The sequence below is a fragment of the Ptychodera flava genome, chromosome 18, assembly GCF_041260155.1.
Source record: "Ptychodera flava strain L36383 chromosome 18, AS_Pfla_20210202, whole genome shotgun sequence".
Classification (NCBI taxonomy): domain Eukaryota; kingdom Metazoa; phylum Hemichordata; class Enteropneusta; family Ptychoderidae; genus Ptychodera; species Ptychodera flava.
Genome location: NC_091945.1, coordinates 36,801,364 through 36,825,181, shown reverse-complemented (window position 1 = coordinate 36,825,181; position 23,818 = coordinate 36,801,364). Strand labels below are relative to the sequence as shown.

Sequence of the window (23,818 nt, the reverse complement as noted above, 5' to 3'; positions counted from 1 at the left end):
TCTCAATATCAATTTATGAAATATTTTCATATATGAAACAGTGATAAATCTATAATGCCACGTAGAGAATATGACACCAGCTGTCATATGCTTCTTTGATACTATCTTTGAATATAATTACATTTATTACCAATAGCTGGAGAAAATCTGAGATCACTGTTTTCTTAATTAATACAATGCAAGATCCGAGGTACATGAATATTCCACATTGATTAAGGGTCATTAGCATAGAATTTAATACCGAAACAATGCTCATTAATGTAATCTGCATATTTGAATATCATTATACCTTGCATCTTGCACTAATAGCTGTTTTCTTAATTAATTCTAATTGGGACATTGCAAATAAAAGTGGTTGTATATTTTAAAACAATGCATGTACTGCTGTACAGGCAGTATTACATTTCTCAGCCAGGATTATGAAGATTGTATGAGTTAGCCGGAGCAACAGACATCTATATGTATACTATTCACTGTTAACTATAAAAGGCAAATACGGAAAAAAATACAAGTTATTCTGTGGAAGTATCGGTGTCTTTTCAGATAGTAAATCTACTGTTGTTGTTCAACCCTACCTTACACAGGAATTAGTAATAGCAACAATCTTTGTCTAGGACTATTCTATTCCGCAGAAAGGGGTGAACATACAACAAAGAAAAGACAACTGTTATGATATGGACTGCACAAATTACACTGCTATATGTTGTGATGGATGATGTCAATCTGCTGGATAAGCTGGTCAATTCAAATCATCTAGTGCAGATTATCTCACTCTCTGTTTACCACTTGTAGTCAAATCAAAGTTCAACAACACATCTCTTCCAGTTTTTAATTCCACAAGAATTGTTTCTTCAGTTCCTTGTTTTGGTGATCATCACATTAATGTTCAAGTTCCGAGATATCCCTGTCTCAGTGTTTACTAAGAGCTGCATATTTGTTTTCTAAATCCAGTTTAGGGCCTTGGCTTCCAGGAATATTGTCTGTTGCTCTACCTCCTCTTGTAACTCTTTCAAAGTATTTATCAGAAGTATCACTGGAAGTAAGTAAAAGAAAAGAAAGCAATAGATATTTTGTTGTTACAAGACAGACATACATGCTGTAAAATTCTTCCAATGACAATACTAGGGAGTGGTTAACTTCAGTGTTTGGGTTGTACAGGATGTAAAATGTGCCTGTTTTTAAATTTAGAGAGTACATATTATAGAATAAATTCATGGATGTTCACAGCCTTTATTGTTCACCTAGGTCAGGAGATTAGTACATCAGTAGATTATTGTTACACATTGTGAAAATAAAAACTCAAGTTTTGATGATATTCTCATTATCCTGCACATCTGTGTATTGATGTTAAGGATTTATAATGTTTTCATTTTTTACCTTGGTTGTTTTTCTAGACTAGCCAGTAATGTTGGAAATTGTTGTTCACTTTGAAGATCTGGTGCTTTAGCCTTTACTCCCCTCCTTGGTAGTGGCATTGGTTGACTTGCTGCTAATCTTGCACCTGGTGGCCTGTATACACCACTGGGTTTACTGACTGCAGGTTCTGGGGCTGTTTCTGATGGGAAAGACAGCATGTCAATAATTATACAATTGGTTGAGTTATGACTAGAGAGGCTAGCATTTATCTATGAGTGTATGGGTGTACAAAAACACCTACATCTGAACATTTGTAGAAAATGGTCATGACAAATGGATTGTATGGTATGATGGCCAGTGTGCCCTCTAACAAACTATCTTTCTGAAAACTTTGCATGAATTTGCCAAATTGTGGAAAATTTTTTGTGTCCGCCCTATATTTTTACAAATAAAAAATTTGCTGGCGTCACAGGCAGTTTGTTGCATCATGGCGAGTCATATTGGCTTAGAGAGCACACATGATGATGGCAAGTCTAACTTTTTGGATTGTGATTTGTGGAAGTGGTGATTGTCTTGGTTACAGCTGTACTATTTTTGCTGTCTTGTCACATGATTGGTTATTACTGTTATTGCTACTTGCCAAGAATTCAAATACACTGACTGGGTATACCAACAGACAATTCTTATGACAACATTGTATGTTACACTTTTATAAAATATTCCAAATGAAAGATTTCATAATTACCTGTCGCACTGATGGTACTAATTTATGAATATGAAAACCGTACAATTTCCTAGTTCAATCGTGACATCTTGCTGTGTCTTACTTAACAATGAGAAATCAAGACATCATTACACATATTACCTGTTGGTGTAGCTGGTGCTGGAGCTGATGTAGCTTCAACCATTTTCCAAGGTCCAGTTGCTGTGTCTTTTGGTTTTACAATCAATTCTCCTTCTTCATCGTATTCTTCTGGTTCTGCTGCATCTTCATCCTGCTCTGCACCAGCACTATGGAAGGAAAAATCATAAATATTCTTGATTAGCAGACCATAAGAACATTTGTTTTGCTTCTATATTTACAATTTCTATTCCAAACGCAATATTTTTAAGAATCAGATGTTATAATAACATATCACTGGGCAAACACAATAAATTAGATTCTATTCAATCTGTACCTGTTACTGTATCGTAACAGTCCCATGCAGTGTGCACACTGTATGTCAATTTATGTGCTTGATGAAATAACATTTTACACATTTAATGCACTGTGATCAAAAGAAATCGAGAAACATTCCACACTGACGAAAATAAAATAAAGGAATCTCAGTCTCCATATTGTCTGCCTTTTGCATTTGCTATTCTGTTTTCCAACCAACCTAATATAGCAAAAAAGAAAGTAAATAATCTTTACAGCTGATTTTAATCAGTCTATTGATTGAGTTTCATAGATGAATTTATAAAATTAGCTGTACCAGTAGCTGATGTAAGATTACATATGATTATCATATCTTTTGTAACATAGAAAATAACTATTATGTAAATAACTTCAACATAATCTCTGCATTTGGAGGCAATGGTTACTTTCTATTGTTTAAAAAACATGTTAGCATATTTCAGTTGTAAGTCTTTCTACTTGTACATAACAATTTTTCAATATCATGAAATATTACCGGAAATTATCATAAATGCAATACCTGTATTGCCATTCTCCCATTGTTAGAGAGTATTTTATATTGATATAAACCAATATTTTGACATGTTAAAATATGAATCATATTTTCACTATGATGAGAACTACTTGCAGCCAGGTGTACATGTTGTCACATTGGTATGTTAATATACATAAAACGCTGAGCAAACCGAAGTTGTGACACTCTGAAATTTAATTAATAATTATAGTCAAAATTTGATGTTAGCTTTCAGCTTTTGGCCATTGCACTTACGTTCAAGTTAGCATAGTCTTACTGAAAACAAACAAACAAAATGCATTGAAAATTTGTATGTATTGCATTTGACATCTTTCATAGCCATTAGAAGGTACACATGTCAAATGTTCATGCTGTGACTCAGAGAGTCACGTTGGTATTCCGTGTTCGTGTCAGTGATACAGAATTAGGTTACATACTGAGTCGCCCGCAATGAGTCAAATTGCGGACAAATCACAAGAATAAGACGCAATACCAACCAAGCTTCATGTGATAACCCTTAAAATTGTACGCCAGATAATTCATAATTTGAGTATTTGTTTCAAGAAAAAGGGCCTGATGAATTTACTTCAATATTTTTTGTGAGTTTTCAGTGAGATGTGACAAGGATCAGCATACTAGGAGTCTTACCCAATTTGTAGCGCTTGTATTCGAAGTCCGCTGTAATCTTTTTCTTCTGGTTCATCATATTCCTTCCATTCCTCTTCATCTTTTTTCTGTAAAAGCACATCACATTTTTGATGAAATGAGTGTGATAATTTAAAACTTAATCCCTATACCTTAATAATACATCATACCATTCACAGTGAAATTAACTATTACCATGTTTATAACAATTGTAACTAAAGCATATATTGCATCTCAATAAAACATACTATACTTGTTACAATACAATGGTATCATTTGAAATAAGAAATAAACTTGACAAATGAGCATTAACAAAACCAGCAAGACGGTCAAATCTTTATATCAAGTATCATTGATGACTGATTAATCATTTATACTGAATACTGTTCCCTGTTTTAAAGTCAAAGTTGAAAACATCACATATCAGAACAAATAAATTTATTGCAAATATTAAAAACATCACTAGGCGAGAAAGGGTTACAATTGCAGTAGAAATTGTGTCTGTCTCTTTCACACTTGTTATAATATGGCAAGATTTTTTCTATGATACCACATTTACACACTTTTTACTGCATTTTAAAGACATGGTATCACTCCAGCAGTCACATGCAATCAAAGTAACACTGTATCCTATATTGGTACAGTAGATTGATAATTAGATCAAACTTTATGGTACTATACATGTTCACTCAACAGCGTAATCCTAACTTAACTACAATCATGCTCTCCATTGGATATGAAATGAGGATATTTTAACTTTCATACTGTTGGAGAGGTTTACATCTATTAAAATGAATAATTTTGTATGCATAAAGTTGCACTCCAATCTTACTGACAGTCTACAATAGCTAACAATTAGTAACATAAAATGGTGGTAGAGACATTATACTGAGGGTAAATAGAAAAAAATGCACATAAACAATTAAGAGATATGTCATATAGATATGCTCAACAAATTTCCATATGAATGCTGCATAGGTTTTACGACAGGGGCCATTTTAGGTGAAGCAATACTATCTTCCGTTGCATAGTGTTGTCCATTTTACTTTCATAAGGTGAGGGCCCACTACGACCTTTGACCCGAAAGGGCTTCAAGCTGACCACAGTCTTGTTTTTAGGGTATCGATGCATATTGTGCATAAATGAAGTAGATTTTAGGTACAGTGACGTTGCTATTTGATTGCGAATACAGGAAATCATTTAACGCCATGAACCATGGCCATTTCAAATCTCGGAAACTCCAGACATGTCAGTCACCACACACCGTGACTACACATGCCACACGTGGTCCTATGTGAAACGATCGGGTACAACAGTTTTGCGCAACCCCTAATGACAGTGAATATAATCCTGTAGTAACTATTAGAATTATGGCCTTTCATAATCAATCTTACCTCTACAACTTGAGGGCGTTCACGTTCTTCTTGTGTCTGCTCTGTTTCTGAGGAAGCAGCTGGTTGAGATGTCGATGTCAACGTACTAGATTTTTCCTTTTCCTTCTTTTTCCTCACCGGCTGCTGACCACCATCCTGTAACTTCTTGGCAATCTCGTCTGTGGTTGTGAATTTAGCTTTGCTCTTTTTCTTTTTGTCCTTTTTGGCAAAGAAATCATCAAGTGCTTTATCCTCCATGGTGTTACTATTAAAATTTCCCAATTTCTTCAACGTTAATGTCTTTCAAATCACATGAGACGGAAGACTCAGCATACACTGGTGACCCGACGAGTTCCCGGAAGTCAAAAATGCGCACGCGCAATAATCAGGTTCCCTAGATTTCTCAAGAGTTGTTAATGCTGTATCGAGAAATGATTATTTAAAAAGATTGAAATTTATTTATTGTTTAGAAGAAAGACAGCATGAAGTAAAGGATGTATATCTGATGCATTTTTACTCAACGAAAACTTCCCGGAAATCGAACTTTTTAATGATTTAATTCAAACATTTATTTTCTTGTCATCCCATAACAAATTAGTTGGGGAGTCTTTCACATGTGGTCTATGGATCCTGGGATATCCCAGGCTGTGTGCTTATAACTGGCTCGCGAAGCGATAGCACCAGGGCATGCATGGTGCAGCAAGGTGTCAGAGTTGACCCAGCACAGCACAGTGCCGCTTACCTTGAGGCCAGCGATCACGCCGTGGATGATCAATGCAGCTAACAGATACTGCCTCTTCTTGTAGACATGAAGTGCAAACTGAACGACCAGTAATCACAGAGACCCAGCGAAACCGCTCGATCGCTTACCTGACAGCAAACTTTTTAAAAACCCGAACCATGCGAAGGCAGTAGCTCACAACATTGAACTTCTGCACCGCGGACAACTGATACTGTCCCATCTTGCTTAACAAATCCGATGAATGTTATTGGCAACTAAGCATAAAGACAGGCCATGGAAGACAACAGCAAAGTGCAAAGCCCAACCAGAGTCCAAACGAAAACAGAATCGTGGAAGAAAGGAGTTGAAAGTATGGTTAGGTAAGTCATCTGTTCTGCTAATGTAGTAATTGTATACCCACAATGCAGTGAGCATGTAATTTAACTAGCAAGATCATTGCAAGATTAGGCTAACATTTCAGTTAAACTGCTCTTTCAAAAGGATTTCTTTTCTACCAATGAAGCAACTGCAGCTTATTAGAGGACAGTGTGTTAGTCACTTGAAGCAAAATAATGAAGATCCAGTCATACTTGTTGCAATGATGAGTGTTTTCAACAACAATAGATCACGTTTCCTTTGGTTATGTATAGTACTATACCAGTGAATTGTGCAAAGTGTAGTAGTTACGTACATTCAAGAAATTGAAAGAATTGTGAAATTGTGAGTGTTTAGTGCTACCAAAAGTTATTTCTGACTTCCATATCTCCCTGTTTAGTTTTATTTGTTCATTATTTGGTTTATTTATTTATTCATAAATAATGCATTTCACTTTTCCCAGTAAGTACTAAGACTGTCTGCTGCAAAATTCCATTGGGTTAGGTACCGTGTAATGGTGAAAAAAGAAATTTTCAATTTTCAAATTAAAATATTATTGAAGAGGGAGAAAACTCATAGTAGTTGAGGTACCTATCATTAATCTTTTCTAGTAAAAACACATAACCACACAGAAAGGGCAACTTCATTCAATTCTGTAAAAGAATTTCTTGAGTAATTCGAAAGTCATTTTCTTTTCGTCCAAATTGAAGTGAAGGGTGAAAGAATTAACGTCAAGGGCGATTTCATGACTTCATTATCTAAATTCAGAAACCAATACCAGTTCGTTATGCTTACATATAAACATGAATATCATTCATATATGTACTTATTTGAAAATAATGCTATCACAATTATGTTTCACACTTTCTAATCTTATCTGAATCTAGTGCAATTCTAGTTTAGGTACTGTAGTACTCATATTGAATCCTGCTGGACTTCAGGGCAGATCTGTTCTTCTCTCAATAAGTTTCACTGTATACATTTGCTGTCAAGTGACACTTTACATCTGTGCAGTGTAAGTTAAGGTGTGATTGTATGCCTGTACGTCAATACGATTGTGAGGTACTAGTGTGGTAATTGTGTTATTTTGGTGAAGTTGGCAAATAGTAAACTGTAATGAATGAAAAATAAACTTTAATGGAAAAGATATTTTAATTAGTGGAGTCACCAAAGTATCCTGAAATCGTGCATTTGCAAAGTTTATACTTGAAATACTTGACAAAGTGCTTGTTTCAAAAGAAATGAAGACAGAAAGTTTATTGTATGGGTAGATATCTTACGTTTTAATGGTCTTTAGGTCCAAACTAAATATGATTGATAAAATCAATCTACATATGATAGTGCTGTTGACTGTTCGACATCACAAAAACTTTGCATTGAGTTTGTTTACGTCAGGTTAGATTTCCATGTATCGGCCTAAACTGTTTTTGACCTTGTATTTGGTCTGTGAGAGTAGTAGCAAGCCCTGTCTCATTGTTGAACATTTTGTAATCACCATTACGGTATGGCAAGTTGTCTTTTGATATACATTACCCAGTATGAACCATTGCAATGAACTGGTCTAGTACATAGTAGAGAGTTAATAAATTCAATGCACTGCAGTTTGGTTTATGTGTGGCTTTAACTGGTCTATGTTTTGTTTTACGACCCTGTCATGCAAGTTCTTATCAACGCAGTGTATACTGCACATGTATGTACCATGTACATAGACTGAAGGTTACAACATGTGCACAAAGCCTGTAGCCATATCTTTCAAAGCATGGATTGGTCGCCACGGTTAGCCTTAATTAATTTGATTCTTTGAGAATTCACCATTAAATCTTGTCTGTATTAGGGGGAATTCACTAGTGGTTGTTGAAACATGTCATGATGTTTGCGTTTTGTATTTTTTTCCTGTTTCTATCAACTTTTAATGTTTCTCTAGGTACTTACTCTGTTTAAATGTGAAAACAGTCTCTGAATGTATGCATTACATTGTGACAGTACAAGGTCTATCACAGTAGGATCTAAATGCAGAATGATGAAAACTGATAGTTATTAGTTCAGTGGTACTATTGACTTTATACCCAGAAGTAATGCAAAAATCTTTTTTACTTCAATGACACTTGATAAACACAGCTCTATTAAAACAGCTAGCATTAATTCCCCACTTGACTCAGTGAGAAACTTTGGGAAAATAATTATTGAACATTTTAAATATTAAGTGAAGCTGATACCTCAGTAATATCTTTTTTGCCTTAGTTTGGTGGGTCATCATTATTTTCTTTACTCTTTTAAGCCAATAAGGTATCGGTGACAATGGTTTGTCCAAATACAGGTAGGACAATGGAAATGTAGAGAAAGATGGCCCAATGGGCATAGTTGTATCACCAATGGACTTCATAGGTTCTATAAGTTGTTCTAATATGAATTTGTTCCAGGTGTTGTAGACACTGTTTGTTGCCATAAGCTACAAAGGATTTTAAAGCCTGACTACAAAGATAATATTCAAATTTAAGATTCCCCAGATTTAGTCTCATTTTATGTCTTGATAGATTTTCTGTTTATATAACTGGTGATTTGCACCACCTGAAAAGCAGCTAAATAATATTAGTTTTCGAAAAAGTCAAGTCCAAGTGTGTTGTAAAGGTTTATTGTATGTTCTTTTTTGAATTATTAACATTTGATGACCTTGATATGTCACTTTAGCTGCGATTCCTGGATTATTTGTGACCTATTTTTGTCATTGTGGTCTGAGTAATGTACTGCATGCAGCACATGGCAGAAGTTGACTTCTCTATTCATGATCCTTTGGCAAACTTTGTTGAATAGCGTGCATGTTGGTAAGTGCTTGCAAGTGCCCTCAGCAAGCCAGCTTACTTGATGCAAGCCCAACTGAGTGATGGTGCAGGGACTATGCTTAATGAAAGAGTCAAAATTGTTGTCTCTTTTGGTCCGTTAATGTCTTCAAGCTGTCATGAATAATAAATCCCTCACACTGCTACAGTTGTATGTTTACTCTTGTTCATTTCAATTATTACTCTTTTGGTCAAGTTCATTTTTTGTTTGGAACACCATGGATGTAGAGTTCTTGCTTAGCTGTGTGTAGTATAACTTTTAAAAAGCCCTTACTGACTGTACTATGTAATGAGGTACAAAATGTACTCCTACTCTGATTTTCTTGAATGAAAATATTCCTTTTACACCATGTGTAAAACTTTTCTCATTCATTGTACACTTTTTTCATTTATTCATTCCAACAGGCATGTACTGATTTCTGATTTGTGTCTGATATGTTTTCCATTATTGAGTTATACCCAGACATTCAATAGAGGAAGTGTCTACTAATTTTGGATTGGAGATAAAATTTGCAGCACATTTCTCTTGGTGGCATACACTCCAATGATATAATAACCGACACAGTATGATATAACTAATGCATGTTGAATTTCATTATAATGCTAATATACATATGTGCAGGTACTAAACCATTTATAATTTGCAGAATCTGAACCAAGAAGTCCGTGATAACAATTTCTTGCTCAAGGAGATGTATTTTATAGGTAAAATTACTTTTCGAACCCTTTTTTGCATAGAGTTTTAATTTTATCCCATAAATTTTAGGAAATACTTATAATATATCTTGTATATGGATATATAGTGAGACAGCTGAACAGACATGTATTAATGTCAGTTCATGTACATAAATGTATGTATCTACAAAGATACCACACATGTTGTATATCATTAACTTTACTTTTGGACTTTTATAGCTTTGTTGTCATTGATGTCACCGCCTTCTTTTCCTCCACAGTGCATGTCATGAATATAAAAGGAAGCCACTTTTATATCTGTTTGTATTGCTATTTATTCAAATGTTCTGATTGGTCTTGAAGATGTATGGAATGTTTCAAAAAATCATAGACCCAATTAACTGCATATATTAATGATGACTTGTAATTGTAGAATAATATTTATGAGGAAATTCGTCAAACATTTATGACTAGTGAGTTGGGTCAAAGGGTTGGAATGATATTTCAAAACAGAGATCAGATGGCTGATGTAATACTGCTGGGTTATCACTCTGTGGTATAGCTATGATATGTTCCATAGTTAAAGCTTTACAGAAATTACAGACATCTACACTTTATGTCCCAATTTTGTTTACACAGTTTATGAAACGTTTCATAATCAAGCAATATATCAAAGGCTTCATTGTTTTCAATTTTATCAAACTCTTATGATTTACCTGTCATACAGAAACAAATGAGAGTGTTTAAGGAATCAGACAAACGATGAACTTGCTGGCTGTGGTCATTAATTTGTGAATTTTGCATCATTTGAAAAGTCGGTTGTGTTTCTCGTGTGATGTACTTAGAGTACCGGTAGTTGACAAAACATATATGTACATGTAGCGTCAATCCTGTGTACACTAACAAACAGATAAGACAGACAATGGTGTATTTACATGTACAGTAGTTGTTGCCTACCAGACACGTATTGCTATTATAACCTTAGTTCTAACAAACAAACTTTGGTTTTAGGTGGATTAAAGTAAAGCAATTTATGATGCACATCATGCTGTGACAAGGCAATGTTATTTTAATTCATCATTGATTTAAGAATTGTATTTCAGTTTTTTATGTGCAAAAGCTTTAGAAAAACAGTGACTTTAGCATTTTAATGAAAGAAATCGTCAGTTTGACTACAATGTCACATGTGTCAATTTCTCTACCTCACACACATTAAGAAAGCTAATGTTTGAAGGCAGTGAATATTTTACGTTGCAAATGTAGTTGATATGTAAGTGAATAACTGCTACTGATATATGCCACAAAGTTTAGGTTAAATATTTCTACATCATTATCCTTGTTTGTGTAGACATCAAGCATGCTATTTGATCCCAGGTGCAAATATCATGAAAAAACTTACATATGAAAGAAAAGATGACAACATGTACACGGTTGCTATCCTTCTATAGCTTTCGTTCATTACACAGCTTATAAATATTCCATCCTTTAGTGATGTGCATCAGTACTTTCTCTTGACTGAATTCCTAGCAGACCAACATGGAGATCTTTATACCGATGAAATTTTTTATGAATTTGAAGTCTGCTGTCTTCCTTAAAACCTTTTTCAATTAAGAAAAGGTAGTTTTTCAAATGAAGTTCAAATATTGACAAAAAGGTCAAGATTGATAAAGTAAGCTTGTGTAACAAAAGTAGATAAAATCCAATAGAAATAATGATGTATGATGTGTAAAAAGTAGGACCTACATGTATACAAAAGTGATTCATTTACCCTTGATATTGACCAGGGACAGTCTTCCCAGCATGCATGTTCAAGACGCAAATATTGATTACATTCTTTTGAAATGGTGTTCAACTTAAATGTGGTGTATTGGCATGGCCTTTTGTATATGAATACATACATTTACAAGACACCCAGTTTCTCAACAGGTGCCTGAATTCGGTGTTATAGGCACAGTGAATTCAAGTGGAAATGCCAGTTGTAGCCTGCAGCATCTCCGTTGTCTGAAATCCATAAATCATGTCCAAATTAAGCCAGCGACGGAAGCTACCTTTCCCTACAGTAGTATCTTTCATCAAGTGGAGTTTTAGTCTTTGGGAAATCTCTTTCATCAAATGGTAATTGTAGTGTACTATTGTGGTTTTCATCATTGTCACGTCATTAAGCAAATCAATACGTTTTATGTTGCACGTACTGCTACATAAATGCACATGCACAGCCACTCTGGTTTGACTCTTAACTTCCTTTAATTTTACCAGGTGAGAAAGATCTATATTAATAAATATAACATGAAAAGTATAGTATAATATCATATTTATTCACAAGAGTCGCGTTTGTGTCAATATTTAGAGCAAATACTGCATTCACTTCAGTCCAACACAATTTTTACCAGTTCTTCTGCATAAGACAGAGTAGAAAGACACACCTGTCAAGGCTGATTGGTTTTACAGACTGTCACACCATACACCATATAATAGCCATCCTATCAAGAGATTCTATCTCATTAATTTGTGAGAGCTTTTATAGGGTGACGTCTTTCACTGTTTGACTTCAAACTCCACCCATCATCCTCTGTGAAACTCCATCTTCCACAAGATATATGGTTGTTCACAGATACAGTTGGTTGTATGTACAATACATTGTCATCAGGGAATGCTGTCAAATGTCTCCACCTCTTTCAGTTTCATCCCAGCTCCAGCTTCAGTTGAAGTATCCCATTCTTTTAGCGGATTCACTCAGTAATCTTGCAAATGGAATTTTCCATGTTGAACTGCCATGTCTGAACTTTGTCTCTTTGATATCTGTAGAAAACATGTCCAGTATGAATAATTTGACAAAAATTTTGCAAATGCTTTGAAAGTAGATGACTCAATAGGCACACCTCTGACGAATCTGGTAACTTTACTTATTTTTTCTCAAATTGTCATAATTCATAATTACCAGACAGAATACCATGGTTGAATGTTTGCCTTGTAAGTTCTGAGTAGTATGAGAGGTTCTAATCAAGGATTAGCTGGCAAGTAAGTTGTCCATACATCCAAATTTTTGAAAGTTATATCAATATTATCTTTTCATTTGCATCCAAGTGCTTTGTCAATCATTATAGGTTGATTATTCTCTACATCCACATAGCATGTGTGTGTGCTGGTACAGTATGTATTTTAATTGATATATGTGAAATAAAGTTTTGACTTAAAAAGTATTTACTAGGCATTTGTTGCTAAATTTCATATACTTGTGAGTATGGTTTTGTGATAGTAACTCTGATATTGTTTGCTGTAATCACTAAATCATCAATGAGTTACTGATGATATATGATAATCTAGGCATTGCATTGTGGGTAATAATACCTTGTTCTGAGTTTACAAACTGATTCGATCAGCATCCACAGTATTCAATTCTGAAAATAAATTTTTCTGTTCCATTGTGATCTCTTTCTTGTGTTTTTATGGCAAATAACAGAAAAGCAGGCATTCACAGGAAGTTGCGTGTCATACAACACCAGCTGTAAGTGAGTGAAATTATAAGAAAGTTAAATAAGTCTAAAAATGTTAAACTAAGATTTATTTGAAATTTCTTTACTATATCCTATTTTGTCTTAAAGAAGAGATACACTGCCTACCACAGTTTCATGAGAAACTGGAATATAAAAATAGATACAACTTCCTCACAAGTTTCATAGAAGCTGATGGCTTAGCCTTAAATTTAGTAACACTGTGTCACAATGTGTGTATCGTTATGAACATAAAATTCAGTATTCATCCAGAAAATACAGATGAATATAATCTATCTCCAGTTGCCTACTTCAGGTTTAAAGGCCTATGTCAGCGTCAGATTGTCTTGCAAGGAAATTTACTGACTAGATTACAATTTCAATGGAAAACAAAAGGCTACAACACCTCTATAATCCTCTTACAGATTAGAACAAAATTGATCCCAGGGATCAAGTCTCTGGCCTTTAACTATGTTCACACATTTGTGCTCTATGTTTTGTTTGAGGAGACATTTACCAAAGATGAGTGTAAATATCCAACTAACTGTAAAGCAGCAATCTTCAATCTCTGGTTCTCACGTGGTGTATATTGACATTGACCATACTGTCAATCATTTATTCTCCATTGAAAGTGAGTTTTGTGAATTTGTTTGGAGATCGAGTTAGACTTTGTTTGAAAATAGAGCTAATAAAAAACTTGCCCCGGTAACTTTGTGAAGGGCGATATAATTAAGACTGGATTTGATTTTATTAGTCCCCACGGACACCGTCCGGGGGGACTTATAGGTTTGGTCATGTCCGTGCGTGCGTCCGTGCGTGCGTGCATGTGTGTGTGTGTGCGTGCGTCCGTCCGTTCACACAGATATCTCAGAGATGCAAGAAGCGATTTCATTCAAACTTGGTACAAGGATTACTTCATATGTCATACAGATGCACGTCGATTTGTTTTGGGATACGATCCAATATGGCCGCCAGGCGGCCATTTTATTACGATTTTTTCATGTACAGAGCCATAACTCAGACATGTTTCAACCAATTTTATTCAAAGTTGGTACAAGGACATTGACCAATGTCATAGATATGCACGTCAATTTTCTTCGTGATACGATCCAATATGGCCGCCAGGCGGCCATTTTATTACGATTTTTTCATGTACAGAGCCATAACTCAGACATGTTTCAACTTATTTTATTCAAGGTTGGTACAAAGACATTGACCAATGTCATAGATATGCTTGTCAATTTTTTTGTGATAAGATCCAATATGGCCGCCAGGCGGCCATTTTATTATGATTTTTTCATGTACAGAGCCACAACTCAGACATGTTTCAACCGATTTTATTCAACATTGCTACAAGGACATTGACCAATTTCATAGATATGCACGTCGATTGTTTTGTGATACAATCCAATATGGCCGCTAGGCGGCCATTTTATTACAATTTTTTCATATACAGAGGCATAACTCAGGCATATCTCAACCGATTTTATTCAAAGTTGGTACAAGGACATTGACCAATGTCATAGATATGCACGTCAATTTGTTTTGTGATACGATCCAATATGGCTGCTGTGTGGTCATTTTGTTACGATTTTTTCATATACAGAGGCATAACTCAGGCATATCTCAACTGATTTTATTCAAAGTTGGTACAAGGACATTGACCTATGTCATACATATGTACGTCGATTTTTTATGTGATACGATCCAATATGGTTGCTAGGCAGCCATTTTATTACGATGTTTTCATGTACAGAGCCATAACTCAGACATATTTCCACCAGTATCATTCAAAGTTGACATTGACCTATTTCATACAATGCTCGTCAATTTGTTTCACGTCATGTAGCAGTAACATGTCAATTATTGAAGTTTCGTAAGTAGGCTGATATGTCAAGAAATATGTACTGCATCAAATTCATGAAACTTTATACAGATGTTAACCGATGTTAAGCTCACATTGCTTTAACATTGAAAAAGACATTTATCAGTGTCATTTTAATTAATTTGTAATTGCATAAGTAATGAACTTTCCTAATTAGGGTGATATAGCCACAAATTAATACAACGTCAAATGTGATGAAACTTGATACAGATGTTGATCTCATAGTGTTGTAAATACTGCATCAACTTTATGAAATATGGTACCAGTGATAATCTGTTAAGTGTTAGAATTGTATGCAAAAATGTTTTGCAACAGCCTGTTGATTAATTCCTAGTTGACTCATTTTATGAACTTTAGGATGGTGGCCTACATTGGTTTTATGTTTCATCACCATGGAACTCATTCTTGGCCATTGAGCGCCATCTGTATCAAAGTATTTTTATCACAGACCTAATTAATGAAGAGGACTCTATCCTCTCTGAGGACATGTAATCAAAGTACCCATTATTAACAAGTGGGGACTGTGTCATCAACGATGACTTGTTGATATTAATGTAGCAGCCATACATGTACATGTATATGTTTTTGTTGAGAATCTGTAACTTCAGTGCAACTTGTCGAATTTTAAATTGAGCTCACACAGATACTTGCTAGGAAGGAAGTGGCTTGCTATAATGAGCAACACTGGTGTCATTATCAAAGTGTTAACAAAGTAATTCATATTAATTACGTCTTCTCAAGGTAATTGAACATGACCTTGATGAAAACACCAGGTGTTAGTCAGTGCTGAAAGGTCTGTTATTGTCAACAACTCTTCTCAAAATAAAACGCAAGGCTTGCAAGGTGTAATCTTTCCAAACTATCATCCTGGTGTAACATTCTTGATAGTTCTATAAAACCCTTTAATCCTACCAAGTTCATCTGTCACTATCAGGTCAAGTTGAATAAAAACCAGTGAAGCATAACTTGTCCTATTGACATTTTAAGGCCCCAGAAAACAGAGATATTGTAAACATGATTTTATTGACTTGACCCTCTGTGCCAACTATAGGGCGAAGATGAAAATAAGCACAAGTTTTTGCTCAATACTGCTTTTTACAGACTTAGCAGATTGGGAAGTGATAAATCTTGCAGGCAAAGGTGAACACTTTCACCAGTACAAATGTACAGTCTATGTTTGTACTTTTTCTTTAGATTTGGTCAGCTATGATGACACGTTTTCAGCCATGGCAGTGTTATAGCCGTAGAGTTCACTGCAGCCAGGCCTGAAAGTTCAAAGTTGATAAATGTTTTATGTCTGTTTTAACATTCTCTCCCCGGTAGGTTGCCAAGACTAGCAGGAAGATAAACCCCTCTTGAAATGGAGATGCTAAACAACCCTGTTGCAGGTTTCTGATCATTTGATGTGGAAAGTTTAAATTTCTGTGTGTTGTTTTACTTTCTGTACAACATAAATTCCAAAGATTGAATAGAAATTTCCAGTCTGAAACTGTGTTGGGAAAGGAAACTTATCAAGTTTGAACAAGAAATTCTAATTCAATCTAATACTACACTGTAAGTTATACACCCATAAAATCCACCTTTCTCAAGAATGGTTTGATATTTATGAGCTTTCTCTAAATGCTTTATGTAGGTAGTGTGAACAGACCCTACTGGATCTAATTCCCTTGTTCCGGGCCACATTTAACATTTCAAATCCTTTGTCTTCATTAATAGTTACTTTAAATAATGTGTTCCAAAGAAGTCATAAACTGTGACGTCAGTTGTCGCTTCTTTGAACATCAAGCAGTTCAAAAGACCAGTCCTACGCATGACTACTCATGTACCAGATCACCTTTCTTTTAATAGATCAACTGTAAAATTAGTGCCTTGCCGGATACTCCTGATTTTTGACCTACTTTAATGAAAAGAGTCGTAGTACAATTGTTTGCAAATATTGCGGTATAATGCTATTTCACTGACATGTACCACACGTAATCAATTCGTGACTTGTATGCTGATATGATCCCAGTTTGTAATCAACAGGTGTACATTGCATTGAAAGGTCAAGTTTAGCTGTTTTCTTGTTTTGTTTCATTTTTCAGTTTCATTAATAGAAGTTATTTCACTTTTTTCTGTTTTTACAGGAGAAATAGTATCTAACTTTAAAATTTCATGAAAGGCGAGCACTGAATAATTCATTTACATATCAGGGACATTGTTTTCCGAACTGCATTTTAATCTAGAACCTTGACATTTACGTACAGTTCTGCCTCGGTAATCATGACTGCACAGTTTGTGGAAGTTAAAATGCATGTCATTGCTAAAGCATTTTACATGTAATAAAACACACTAAAGGAAATCACCCTTTAACTTATTTCTGTATTAAATAACTGACATCAACAGTTGCAAACAAAAATGTTAAGAAGTTGGTGACTTTAGGATGCAGCATCAACGTAGATCTTGTGGTCATGGACATGTCCTACACTACAGTGTATGGCAATACAGTTCTGTCATTTACAGCTGTGATAATTTACAACATCAGTGCACAACCACTGAGATTATCAGGTATCCAATACCATTCATTACACATGTATGGTGTAATGTATGTACATGTACAGATCTAAGAGTGTATGTGCTTGCATACATGTACATCTGTTACTTTGTGTGCAATGGTATACATGTACATACTTTATGTCTGTACATGTTTCTAAGGTGTTCCCACCATAAGAACTTGAGAATTGCTACTTTTTTGCATTGTACCCTTTTCAGTGTATGGATACATTATAGAGTCAAATAATATTCCAGCTTAGAAAGTGAAAATTTGCGATTGATATGTACTTGTTAGAAACTTTTGAACTCACTGCTGTATTCTGGTCAAAACTGCTCATGATTTATTAACACGCAGTAGCAGTGCATTTTTCAAGGTTAAACTTGCACTCATACCAGTGTTGTTACAAACTAAATGCTTTAGAGAAAATATTGATCTTTAGTTAGACCTGAGAATAAAGGATCCTACAACTCTTGATACTATTGTTTTGAGCAAAATGTTTGTGGTAAGCACTTCATTGAAATAGGCTAACCATTTTAGCAATGCACTCTGGCAGAGGTATTCATGCTGGGACGTCTGTCAGTTCAAAAAATATGAAATGTTAGTTTGCAGCAGGTAAACTCACATTATGTCCCTAAAAAGTTGGTCCTATATTGGAGCTATTGACTCAATGAAATGGTTGGAGTATACCATATCGGAATTCATTACATGCTTTAGGTTAGAAAATTGTGTAAATCAGTTGGCTGTACCTGTATCCCATGATTCTATGTCATGGCCATCAATGAACTTGTTATCTGCATTTAACGTGTGTGTAACAATTTCAAAATAGTGATAAGTACTTTAGAATCATCTTTTACCAACAAACCTAGTGTACAAACATGTGTTTAATCCTGTCACTGCCACATGACCACTTCTATTGCCACTTCATTTATGATATTATAAATATTTGACACTTCTATTGCCACTTCATTTATAATATTATAAATATTTGTATTTTGTGACATTGCATGTAGCAATTTAAGGCTTTATTTAGGTTTAGAAAAGTATCAACATGTTAAATCATCATACTGATTCACTTTAATAATGGGCAACAAGGCGTACTTTAAACCGTTCAGGTTCATCTAACAGTAATTTAAAACATCTGTGACTTGCCTTCCATTGAACAAGCGCTTGGATTTTCCCTGCACTGAATTTCATGTGTCAATGACAAAAGATTCATCTTCATTTATTAGTATTATAGGGTCTGTGGTAAACTTGTAACGGTACACCAGTAATGGCTTTGTAAAACACCATTTACAGCTACCAGTAATGGCAAACTTCTATTTAAAGACAAGAAAGAAGTTTATCAATAAAATTAGTCTTCTGTAACAAAACAATAATGTTTCACTAGTATTTAGAGTCTTGTTTGGCTACTTAAACATTAATAGCTTAAAACCATCTCAACAGAATTAAAGTTCACTTTTCAAAGCCATCTGAGGAGATATGTGTGAATTTTCAGGTTGAAAAGTTAAATCACGACATTCCCATTACAATTTTCAACTCACCTTTTGCACCCGTAAATTACAAAGAATGCTGTTCATGTCGTACTCGTTATATTTCTTTAACAATGTCCTTTTATATGTGTCTATATGCAAGCATCATTTGCCATGACGTACGGAACTTGCAATTAGAATAATGAGAGTATGTCGTCATCATAGAGATTGACTGATAAGGTGACTTTTGTTTGTGCATTGTGACCAAGAAATTACCGTGAAAATAAAGAGAGTTGTGTCGTCATCAGATAGATCAACTGATAACATTGTTGACGTTTGTTTGTGTATTGTGACCAAAAAATCATCATGAAATTAAAGAGGCTGTGTCGTCATCAGATTGATCAAGCGATGAGGTGACTTTTGTTTGTGTATTGTGGCCCAGAAATATCACCTGTGTTTCTTATTTTGGGGTGTGTTCATGCTTTCTTTTGTAAAGTTATGAAAGATTGGTCTATATTTAGGTTTACTCCGTACCAAGCTCACTATTCGATTTCATGCTCACTCGGTGCTTACTACTCCGTACCATGCTCACTACTCTGTACCACGCTCATTTGCAATGGCCAATAAGTAGTATCATGGCCACTACTTAATACCATGGTCACCACATGTACATAGTCTCATGGCCACTACTTTCCCAGGGATGCTCTAACCCCACTATGACTTATCCAGGGATACTCTACCCCCTCTATGACTTATCCAGGGATACTCTACCCCCACTATGACTTATCCAGGATACTCAACCCCCACTATGACTTATCCAGGGATACTCTACCCCACTGTGACTTATCCAGGGATACTCTACCCCCACTATGACTTATCCAGGGATACTCTACCCCCACTATGACTTATCCAGGGATACTCTACCCCCACTATGACTTATCCAGGGATACTATACCCCAACTATGACTTATCCAGGGATACTCTACCCCCACTATGACTCATCCAGGGATACTCTACACCCACTTATCCAGGGATCTCTAACCCCACTATGACTTATCCAGGGATACTCTACCCCCACTATGACTTATCCAGGGATACTCTACCCCCACTATGACTTATCCAGGGATACTCTACCCCCACTATGACTTATCCAGGGATACTCTACCCCCACTATGACTTATCCAGGGATACTCTACCCCCACTATGACTTATCCAGGGATACTCTACCCCCACTATGACTTATCCAGGGATACTCTACCCCCACTATGACTTATCCAGGGATACTCTACCCCCATTGTGACTTATCCAGGGATACTCTAACCCCACTATGACTTATCCAGGGATACTCTACCCCCACTATGACTTATCCAGGGATACTCTACCCCCACTATGACTTATCCAGGGATACTCTACCCCCACTATGACTTATCCAGGGATACTCTACCCCCACTATGACTTATCAGGGATACTCTACCCCCACTATGACTTATCCAGGGATACTCTACCCCCATTGTGACTTATCCAGGGATACTCTACCCCCACTATGACTTATCCAGGGATACTCTACCCCCATTGTGACTTATCCAGGGATACTCTAACCCCACTATGACTTATCCAGGGATACTCTACCCCCACTATGACTTATCCAGGGATACTCTACCCCCACTATGACTTATCCAGGGATACTCTACCCCAACTATGACTTATTAGGGATACTCTACCCCCACTATGACTTATCCAGGGATACTCTACCCCACTATGACTTATCCAGGGATACTATACCCCACTATGACTTATCCAGGGATTCTCTATCCCTACTATGACTTATCCAGGGATACTCTACCCCCACTATGACTTATCCAGGGATACTATACCCCCACTATGACTTATCCAGGGATACTCTACCCCCACTATGACTTATCCAGGGATACTCTACCCCCACTATGACTTATCCAGGGATACTCTAACCCCACTATGACTTATCCAGGGATACTCTACCCCCACTATGACTTATCCAGGGATACTCTACCCCCACTATGACTTATCCAGGGATACTCTACCCCCACTATGACTTATCCAGGGATACTCTAACCCCACTATGACTTATCCAGGGATACTCTACCCCCACTATGACTTATTCAGGGATACTCTACCCCCACTATGACTTATCCAGGATACTCTACCCCACTATTACTTATCCAGGGATGCTCTAACCCCACTATGACTTATCCAGGATACTCTACCCCCCACTATGACTTATCCAGGGATACTCTACCCCATTGTGACTTATACAGGGATACTCTACCCCCACTATGACTTATTAGGGATACTCTACCCCCACTATGACTTATCCAGGGATACTCTAACCCCACTATGACTTATCAAGGGATACTCTAACCCCACTATGACTTATCCAGGGATACTCTACCCCCACTATGACTTATCCAGGGATACTCTACCCCCACTATGACTCATCCAGGGATACTCTACATCCACTTATCCAGGGATACTCTAACCCCACTATGACTTATCCAGGGATACTCTACCCCACTATGACGTATCCAGGGATACTCTACCCCCACTATGACTCATCCAGGGATACTCTATCCCCACTATGACTTATCCAGGGATACTCTACCCCCACTATGACTTATCCAGGGATACTCTACCCCCACTATGACTCATCCAGGGATACTCTATCCCCACTATGACTTATCCAGGATACTCTACCCCCACTATGACTCATCCAGGATACTCTATCCCCACTATGACTCATCCAGGGATACTGTACACCAACTTATCGAGGGATACTCTACCACCACATGACTCATCCAGGGATACTCTACACCCACTTATCCAGGGATACTCTAACCCCACTATGACTTATCCAGGGATACTCTACCCCCATTGTGACTTATCCAGGTATCTCTACCCCCATTGTGACTTATCCAGGGATACTCTAACCCCACTATGACTTATCCAGGGATACTCTAACCCCACTATGACTTATCCATGGATACTCTAACCCCACTATGACTTATCCATGGATGCTCTACCCCCACTATGACTTATCCATGGATACTCTACCCCCACTATGACTTATCGAGGGATACTCTACCCCATTGTGACTTATCCAGGGTTACTCTACCCCCACTATAATACATCCAGGGTTACCTTACACCCACTATGACTGACATACAGAGTTAGTTATGGTACATGTGCCTGATATTTGAATCACATGATTGCACACATTGCAATACATGCTCCGCCCAAGATTTGCCTCAAGTGATGTCTTCCAATTTTAGAACAGGGACATTACTCATGACTTCAGGTATATGTTGTAGTTAAAATTGGAACCAGGAGAAGCAAGCAGTTGTGTTGCATTGTATGAAATTTTTTACAAGGTACATTTTGACTGTTTCGCTATTGCTTTGTTTATTCTACAAGATAACTATCAGTGTGAAGGGAAAAGATTAAGCAATTGCATTCAGTACCTAGAACAACCAGCAAAGCTTTAACGGTAGGATTAATGAAACAATGTATTTGTCAGTATGGTATGATGTCACAAAGTACCAAAGTTTGGATGCACTAGTACTTGTTAGAACCTAGCTATTCAGTGTAGCTACCACCGAACCAAGTAACATATTGTATGAAAATCAGATTTTAAAATTGTATGCATGACACCGTGTCAATCAATCAGTAAGATTTATAGAGCACTAAAATCCAAAAGTGAAGGTTTTCCTGTGTGATGGTAAATAGCTCAAACCACACTGTATTCTCTGTTGAACAGATGAATTTGCAGTTTTCTTTTGAAAGTCTGCAAAACTTGTGTATTCTTTGGTATCTACTGGTACAGAGTTTCATGGTCGCCATGGTAGTGGGTGCAACAACAGCATCTTCTGAAAGTATTTCATGAGTTTGAGCAGTAGTTTTTGCATTTAGACATCATAGGGTGCCCATGATACACCCCAAACAATATGCCTCAAATAAATGTGTAAAAAAATGTATGAATCAAGGTCTACTTGATAATGTCACATGTCTACAGTAGTATTTGTGAATGACAGTGACAGAAGGCATGGCCTAAGACTAAGTGGTTGTATCTTTTCACACTATTTTCATGAGTTTAATTTCGAACTGAAGTAATGTTGTGAAATGTTACTCACTGAGAACTGACTGTCTGCTTGTTACTACACTTGTACAAGACACATTAGACATGTAAGTTTGAATGTAGAAATAATATCTTCTGGTGTACTCCAAAATTTGGCTGCCAGTGTCAACCTTCGTGTTAAAATTTGAACAATATTTTCATGCCAAGTGAAAATAATACAAAATTAATAGCAAGACAAACTAATTGTTGACTACTTCCTTCCCTACTGCCACTCTAATTTTTTTTACTTTCTAACAACAGCAGGTTAATTCTGGTGTGTTGTAATGAGGGCGCTGTTCAAATGACAGTTTGACTTTGGTCAATGTCTTCTATATCAGTATTGGTAGGTCATGTTGCATACATCTCATCACCAACAAAAAGTTACAGACAATGGGAGAAAATGATATCCTGGGAAAAGAAAATGTACACCATAAACACAACCGACATAAAACACAACCGACATAAACGCAACAAATCATGATGGGGACACCGAGATCCAGCGAGTTTTGCTCTCATGAATCAAGACATCCCATTTTGTGTTATCGTTGGAATGCGTGTTAATGGTTTTCTTTTACTGACTAACTAAAAAACTGAAAACTGAAAACCGAAAACGTGATATG

General features: G+C 36.3%; 2 protein-coding genes across 2 annotated transcripts in view; one reads left to right on the top strand and one right to left on the bottom strand.

The window, feature by feature from the left end:
- Window positions 1-212: 212 nt before the first annotated feature.
- Window positions 213-5,449, bottom strand: LOC139117527 (protein CDV3 homolog). Its single transcript, XM_070680729.1, has 5 exons — window positions 5,087-5,449; window positions 3,696-3,781; window positions 2,222-2,367; window positions 1,378-1,555; window positions 213-1,033 (listed from the first exon to the last, which is right to left on the bottom strand). Exons 1-5 carry the CDS (start codon window positions 5,321-5,323, stop codon window positions 910-912), a joined length of 771 nt encoding a protein of 256 aa, XP_070536830.1. The 5' UTR covers window positions 5,324-5,449; the 3' UTR covers window positions 213-909.
- A 244-nt stretch (window positions 5,450-5,693) lies between these two features.
- LOC139117517 (DNA-binding protein RFX7-like) overlaps window positions 5,694-23,818 on the top strand; it is a 54,454-nt gene continuing 36,329 nt past the window's right edge. Inside the window, exon 1 of the mRNA XM_070680710.1 lies at window positions 5,694-6,166. Coding sequence (XP_070536811.1) covers window positions 6,081-6,166 — 86 coding nt within the window. The 5' untranslated portion in view covers window positions 5,694-6,080. The remainder of the gene's footprint in view (window positions 6,167-23,818) is intronic.